Genomic DNA, 8,164 nt, shown 5'->3' on the forward strand with positions numbered 1-8,164 from the left:
TAGAGGGGGGGGTGTTCTGTGGTCGTTCGCTTTGGCTTTGCGAATGGACCAAACCATTCATGTAAATAGAGGGGGGGGTTCTGTGGTCGTTCGCTTTGGCTTTGCGAATGGACCAAACCATTCATGTAAATAGAGGGGGGGGGTTCTGTGGTCGTTGCGAATGGACCAAACCATTCATGTAAATAGAGGGAGGGGGGTTCTGTGGTCGTTACTGCCACGTGGTTTCAAAGTTTTTTTTTGTTGTTGTTGTTTGCACGCATGTTTTTTTGCACCCACGTACGGGCACGCCCTAGGATGTTTACACACACACACCCCTACACAAATTTTTTTTTTTTTTTTTTTGGCAAGGAACGGGCACCCACGTACGGGCACGTCCTAGCTTATATATAGTACGGGCATGCCCTAGTATTACAAATGCCACAGGCAAAGACCTTGGCAAGCAAAGCAGGATACCGGACTGGTTCAAATACCTGAAATATGTCCATGTAATTTAATGATAATGAATAATGAGATGTGTCCATGGCATATTGATTATTGGCATGGCTCTACTTCAGCTGCTATTTAATTATACCCGGCCTATCCTTTTGTTCTACGCTTTTTCCTAAAACGTAAAAACAATAATTTTATGATTATCGATGTAATTTATAACAGTAATGAAAATGATATCAGTCTGGATATGTTGTATCCAGAATTATAACGCACAATTATCTTGACTAAATGAAGTCACGAACGAACGAAAGAATGAATAAGGGAGGCGGAAATACTCGCGGAGCATTCTGGGATTTCTTTTCCCTCATTCATCTTGCGTTGCCGTCATGGGTGGGTTTGCGCTCTCGCGTTTGCGGACCCCTTGTTGGCGTCATAAGCATCGTTTTAATGTCGCATCTTCAATTCCGGCTTCTGTCTGGTCTCGAATGTCCTTGGGTGCACGATCGTAATCCATTCTGTGTACTTTAATCGGCTGTTATAGGCCTCGGGCCTAGTTAGGCTTGCCGTCCGATAAGGCCGCTAACACGCGGCCGAAAGTCCACGTACTGTACTGACTTTAACTCGTTTATTGATCAACGTTTATTCTTCATTGTCGACTCCAGTCATTTAATGTAATTTGTTCGATCAAAACGTAGGACACATTGAGATGAGATTATTAATTCTTTGAAATTGCCTTTTATCTCTATTTTGTTCGTTTTAAATTTAATGTTTGTCGTTTTCTCGCGTTCTGACGACGTTCAGCTTCGTGAATGTTTTGCATATTTTACTCTTAGTAATTAGTGTTGGTAACTTGTAGTAGTTGTCGGGTCGCCCATGGAACTTTTCTTTTGGCCCAAGTCTTTCACGAACAGGTTGGGCAGGACTGTCGTTCGACTAGGTTGCAGAATTTTGTAATTTGTTCAGGTTCCAGTGATAACTCGCCTATTCTTCGCGAAATACATTAGCATCTGTAACATCCATCCAATAACGCTGGCAGATGGGACACCCAGCTTGACGTCCATCCGAGAGATGGTGTACTTTGTGATGCGGCACCCTGCTCGCGAAGCACAATTTGACAGATTAGACAGACGGGCAATCGAACAGAGTCTAAACTCAAAGGCAAATGCACCGTCCTGTCGGACATAACTGATGTTAGGAATGGGATGATGTTACCTCCGCCACCAAAGGTGGATGGAGGTTATGTTTTCACCGCTGTCTGTCCGTTTGTGCACAAGATATCTCAAAAGGTTGTGGACGGATTCGGACGAAATTTGGCAGAGATGTAGCGTATGTGACAAGGACGAAATTATTAGATTTTGGTGAAGATCCTGCTGCTTGAATTTATTTAAGTGATTCTTCCCCATTGGGAGATGGGGCCAAAAACTCAAAACGTTGTGGATGGATTTGGACGAAACTTGGTGGACCGGTTGGGTGTGTGACGAGGACGATTCGATTCGATTTTGGTGAAGATCTGAATGTGATTCGCATAGGAGAATTATTTAATTTTTAAAGTGATTCTTCACCATTGAGGGATTGGGTGAAAGGCGATATATAACATGATATTAAAAAAAGTTATTGACGAGTTATGACTAAACTTGGTGGACGAGTTGGTTTGGTGACGAGAACAAGCCGATTCGATTTTGGTTCACGTCCGAATCCAGATCCGGCCTATCAGTGGGATACAAAACGTAAACTTTTCACCAGGTGGAGGTATGCTCTCTACCGAGTGCCGTTCTAGTTTGTGCTGTGTTATGGTGCAGTTCAGGATTTACTAACGATTTGTTTCTCTGTCTTGTTCTGGGCATCTGGCCAAACTGAACCCTGTAAATACCATTTCTCTGCTCCCTCCATGCAGGCAAGTGCAGAGGTCTGCGCACAGCTCGCAAGCTGAGAACTCATCGTCGAAAGCAGCGCTGGAACGATAAGCATTACAAGAAAGCACACTTGGGAACTGCACTCAAAGCTAATCCGTTTGGTGGAGCTTCGCACGCCAAAGGAATTGTATTGGAGAAAATGTAAGTGAGTTGGTCTCACGAAAAACCACCTTTAGAGGCCATTTTCCCCCCGCAGAGTGGGGTTTGGCCTTTTTCGGGCACCTTGGTCCCATTTTTGAAGCAATGTTTTATGGCCGAATGCCCTTCCTGCCGCCAACCCTGTTAGTCGCCTCTTGCGACACACAGGGAATTACCAGTGAACTGGTACTCAATTTGCCGACCTCGGAAGGATGACAGGCTGAGTCAACCCCCTGGTGTTAATTCAGCGATCGACCGGGATTTGAACCCAGGATCTTAGGATCCCAAGCCGGCACCCTAACCGCTAAGCCAACACCAGGCTATTGGTCGCACAAAAGAGCCAAACGAAATTAAAACTTTGACCAGTTGGTGCACAAAGAGCCAGTTGTACAATTTAAACACCAATTAACGTTGCCTACTTTATTGTGAAAGTGTAATTATGAAATAGTAAAAATTTTGAGTTTGTTGTATTTCCATTGCCGTTTTCTGTTTAAGCAAAGCTCAAGCAACGTCCAACTCTTAATAATCCGGCAGCTAAGCTAAATACAGCATAACAATTGTGCATTTTGTGAGGAAAGCACCAAATTTGGCACACAAGTAGACTATCATATTATGAAAAGATCTGGATATTGGGCCATCTCAGATTCAGAGATTTGATTTTTGCAAGATTTGCAGATTTTGCAGATTTGCAAGCTGAGATTGCAACGCCAGGAACGGCCGACTCCTTCCTGCGAGCTGCCCACGTCACCCGCACAAGAAGAGCTCATCAAATCACTGCAGCGGCACTGCACATCCTGCAACACCGTGCGTATGAACGCCACTGTATGACATATGCTGATGATGCAGAAGACCTGCCTGAGTTCGAAGACTGGTGTCACCAGAGAGGAGAAGACATTCCCAACTTTCAGTACTGGGCAACTGTGCTGGAACTAGAGATGTTGGTACTGGTCTACGTGCATTCTCTGCGGCAGGCTTCATTCACGATGTACCTTGATGCCCTGACGGAACTGGTCCCATGGTTCCATGCCTTAGACCACACACACTATGCCAGGTGGGTCCCTGTTCACCTGAGGGACATGGTTGCATTCCCAATGAAGCACCCAGATGTAGCCAGAGAATTCAGGGCTGGCAACTTCACTGTACAGAAGACGAAGAAGGTGTTCTCTTCGATCCCACTCGAATCGAAATCTTGCAAAAATCAAATCTCTGAATCTGAGATGGCCCAGTATCCAGATCTTTTCATAATATGATAGTCTACTAGTGTGCCAAATTTGGTGCTTTCCTCACAAAATGCACAATTGTTATGCTAAGTTGCCCCACTATAATTAAAGATATGGAATTCCAGAAAACCTTTAGTAAAAACTGAGATGAAACTATTCAATCTTGACCAATGAAAACTCAGTGAAACTACAAAATCAGGAATACAAGCAACAATAAGATGCGTCTCCGTGCTGAAGGCCTTTTCGTGCAGGACAGGCCAGAGATACGGCTCTTGGACAGGCCTGGGGCAATAAACAAGCTGAGTGGGTAGGATGGTAGGTGGATCTAAATTAAATGAATATCCACCACAAAATTACAAGTCATAGTCATTTGTCAAATATAATGTTTTGAATTAAGTGTGTGGCCTGTTTATTTGATGTGTGGATTTGCACCGAGAAACTTTGAGGCTCCGTGAGCCACATTAGGATCGTATAAGAGCCAGTTGTATCTCGTGAGACGTAGGTTGCCGACCCCTGCCCTAAACGGTCGGAAGTACTTTTTGGGAGCATCTAGAGGTCAAAGGTTTTGAGCAAATCAAAAATATTCAAAAAGTCTTAATTTAATTTCTCAATTTACATTTATGGTTATAAGCATGTTTGAGGATAGTTCAAGTTTAATTAAAATTGACTTTTTTTATTCTGGGATATTGAAACGTACTGCAGAATCTATAAAAGTTGCCTATTTCTTGACTTTTCCTCCTGATACACGCACAAACTTGTCCCGTCGACATGGTAGCCATATCGGGACACTCGCTTTGAAGTCTTCATTTGTAAACCTCATCGGATCTGCAATCCATATTCTCTTTCATCCAAAGGAATGAAAATTTCAGTGATTAGTCTGGAGTCTGGAGTCTGGACTGCATTGGGGATAAATTATTGGGATCTTTCCAACCTTTCTGGTCTCAAATTTCAGTTGTTGCACGCCGTGTGAGGATGGGCATTCCTGTGTAGTAAAGGTCTTCCCGAGTCGGAATACATCCAACTGTCATCTGCACATTTGTTGTCACTCTTCATTGGGCAAACAGGTCACTGTGGTACTTTTTGTTGATGGTACTTCCCCCCCACCTCCCCATTCCCATTCAAAAACATGATCTTGGTCACAAATTGCTTAATGAGTGGCGGCTGAACCTTTAAATATTTTGAAGAAAGGACTCCCCCATTTCTGTTTGTTAGGACAAAAGCATGAATCTATGGACCCAGATCTCACCACACGTCATCTTCAAAAAGAAACAAACAAACCCTTTCTTCGAGCAGTATTTCAGGAGTTCCACATTGGCCATACAAATTTCCTTTCCTGGTATTCCTTGATGAATTTCAAACAAGGCTGATAATTGTTTTCACATTTCTAACACTGACATCCAATTTTGCAATTCCACGTATATTGATCCGGCGATTCCTCCAAGATTTTCTATCGCCTTGTTTCTGGTCTTGCGCCGCCTGCTTGTCCCCCCTCCTTCCCCTTCCCACCCTCAGGTTTCTGTAGGCCTCACATGGTCCACCATCAACCCCCTTCTGGTGAAAATACCTAAATCCAGGATCACTGCTTACCTCCACTCATCTGTTCCTTTTTTCCCACCTGTGGAACAAACTTCCACATTCTCTTTAATCTCATTCTTCTCTCCAGGTCTTCAAATGTTTGAAGATTTTTTTGAAATGTTTTTACCCATGTCTTCAAAAATGGTTTGTTCCCCATTGGGAGTGCTTGACATTGTGCCAAGTTTCAATATTTTCCATAAAGTGGTTTCTGAGAATTTATTATTATTATTATTTGCATTTAATCCAAGATGGCTGCCATACCACGTGACCTATAACATCACAATGATCATAAAAACATTCTACATGGGTGTCACTCCTACCCTGAAAGTTTTGTGCCAATTGGACATGTGGTTGCTGACAAAAACGAGGTTTATCCGGTACGTACAACCCGAAAATATAATTCCTCCGCCCCCCGGCCACCTTTGGGGGTGGAGGCATAAAAATGATTTGTTCAGCACATTTCACGTTTGCTCGAGTGACATTAGTTGGTTGCATGTTCAAGATCAAGAATATGTTCAAGAATAGTGTTCAAGATCGCTCACCAATAGAACGCCATTTTTGTTTTTATTTCATGTAAATTATTTAAACAAATGACGTGAATTTAAACAAACAAACAAAATGACGTGAATTTAAACAACTCATCAATAAGACGATAACATCAAAGACTATAACATCAAAAAATCCTGGGTGTCAGGAGGGTCCCTCCAAATTAGCAGATGTCTAAACTCCAACCTCGAGAGATGACCGTCGGCCCACTTGAGGCTATTTATCTTTATTAGAGAAGTTAAGAAAGTAATTTCCTGTTTTGCGAATTAATGCAAATGTCCCCCCTTCACCCCCACTCTGTCCCCTCATGTGTTTCCCACCACATATCCACCACGAAAAATGTACCATTGTGTACTGACACACAAAGTCAACACTGAAACTTTTACATTATCGAGGTTCCAATTTCGACGGCAACTATCTTGGCATTTGAGTAGGTCGAGCAGTGCCCGAGAATTGATGACGCCAGATTATGTAGAATGATGTTATGTTACCAAAGCTGACAGTTAGCATTGCTAACTTATATAGGATCGGCAGTGTAATCTATGGACCGACCCTTGTATGTAAATTAAATAATGTTTGTATGGCTAACACAGCCGAATGTTTCTTATTTCTCAAGTTACATTGGAGTACTTCACAACTCTGTAAAGTGTACTTATGGATTGGCAATGGGATAATGAGTGGGTGTAACGACGGATTGCAGCCCATACCGGGGCCACGGCCAGGACAGCTTTTGGTTATCTGGGGATGTGAAGAGAAAATCCCTTGTGTTTTTAAGGATGGAAAACCCAACCCTTTCATCACTGGTTTCCTCCCCTACATCTCATTGCACACTGACGATTTGTCTCCCTTTGCAGTGGCGTCGAGGCCAAACAACCAAATTCTGCCATCCGCAAGTGTGTTCGTGTTCAACTCATAAAGAACGGAAAGAAAATCACGGCCTTCGTTCCCAATGATGGTTGTCTAAACTTCATCGAGGTCCGTAGAGTGGGCCTCTGATCGTTTTGCTTCTCTTCGGTTTTTTTAAAATGTTTGATGTGAAGACGCGATAAAGACAAAAGCTCATTTTTGTGGACTTTTGTTATGTCGCTGTGCGCAGGAGAACGACGAAGTCTTGGTGGCAGGCTTTGGCCGAAAGGGTCATGCTGTGGGAGACATTCCCGGCGTGCGCTTCAAGGTCGTGAAGGTGGCGAACGTGTCTCTGCTGGCCCTCTACAAGGAAAAGAAAGAGCGACCACGATCGTGATTACTTTGTCATTGTGCACGCAATGTTTTGCAGACGTCTAATAAATTGAATCTTGTTTCAACCTGTACTATTCTGTTTTTTTGACCTAAAGCAGGTAAATAGGTCTGGCCTGAGGTATGCACGCTCGCCTCTAAACTGTCTAGCCTGGGTTTGAATCCCGACCCAGATATAAACTTTCGTCACAGTATTTCACAGGCAGGATGATTCCTCAATGTGTGTCGTCCCTTGAATGGACGTTAAACTTGGCGTCCAATATGCTGGACTTAGTCGGTGGACGCCAAAGATCCCACTGTGTCCTTTGCAAAGAGTAGACCGCCGGCATCCTGAAGAAATTACAAATTCATCCCCTAACTTGCATCAGGACTGGCCAGTCGGTTCGTGAAAGACTTGAGCAAAGTTCCCCATGGCCAACCCCACAAGAATGTGGGAATAATGGTGGCCTTTAAAGAAGAAGAATCAAGTAATTTTTTGTTCCTCCTTGCTCTAATTAGTTGATCTGTTTAATGATTTTCAACCTGACTGCCTTCTGTATTGTAACTTCCTGGTAAATTAACCTCACTGTAAGTAAAATGATATGTTAAGTGCCATGAAATAATCTATCAGCAGTTCATTTCAGTGACTGACAGGTAACTTGTTATCCTAACGCTTCTTGGAAAAAAAAAAAAACAGTCGTCCGTCCATCACGCTATCCTCCTAAACAGTTGTGCAGAAATTCACCAAATTTGGTAGTTATGATCACCACAAGGAAAGAAGGTATGTGAGCAGTATCATTTTTGGGTCCGCATCTCGGGGCACCTTGAACAAGGTAAAATAACAAAAAATGCAATTATGGGCACATTTTAAAACATGTTTCAATGAAATCATGTTTTAATTAGTGATTTAAAAATCAAGACTGCTTACTTACTCTGCTCTTACTCTGCAAGACTTAGGAAAGATAATTCTTGAGCGTCATCTGGGGATAAATTGGTGGAGAAAAAAAAATTAATGATGACGTATACAGGATCGAGGCTTGTGTGAAAGAGCTAACATTTATCACACAAAAAAATCAAACACAAAAGTATATAATAACAAGACGTGGTAGACAAGATGGGGAGCGAAGG

At 42.8% G+C, this 8,164-nt stretch overlaps 1 protein-coding gene across 1 annotated transcript; it reads left to right on the top strand.

Annotated features, from left to right (window-relative positions):
• Window positions 1–761: 761 nt before the first annotated feature.
• On the top strand, window positions 762–7,125 carry RPS23 (ribosomal protein S23). Its single transcript, XM_068113010.2, has 4 exons — window positions 762–819; window positions 2,324–2,483; window positions 6,676–6,796; window positions 6,918–7,125. Exons 1-4 carry the CDS (start codon window positions 816–818, stop codon window positions 7,062–7,064), a joined length of 432 nt encoding a protein of 143 aa, XP_067969111.1. The 5' UTR covers window positions 762–815; the 3' UTR covers window positions 7,065–7,125.
• Window positions 7,126–8,164: the final 1,039 nt, after the last annotated feature.

The sequence above is a fragment of the Myxine glutinosa genome, chromosome 4 (genome assembly GCF_964187855.1).
Source record: "Myxine glutinosa chromosome 4, kmMyxGlut1.1, whole genome shotgun sequence".
In the NCBI taxonomy this organism is placed as follows: Eukaryota; Metazoa; Chordata; class Myxini; order Myxiniformes; family Myxinidae; genus Myxine; species Myxine glutinosa.

Bases quoted from the DNA above. Each gene is read 5' to 3' on its own strand.
- RPS23 (XM_068113010.2), top strand. The intron at 2,484-6,675 runs GTAAGTGAGTTG...CTCCCTTTGCAG, and splicing joins GGAATTGTATTGGAGAAAAT to TGGCGTCGAGGCCAAACAAC. The intron at 6,797-6,917 runs GTCCGTAGAGTG...CGCTGTGCGCAG, and splicing joins GTTGTCTAAACTTCATCGAG to GAGAACGACGAAGTCTTGGT.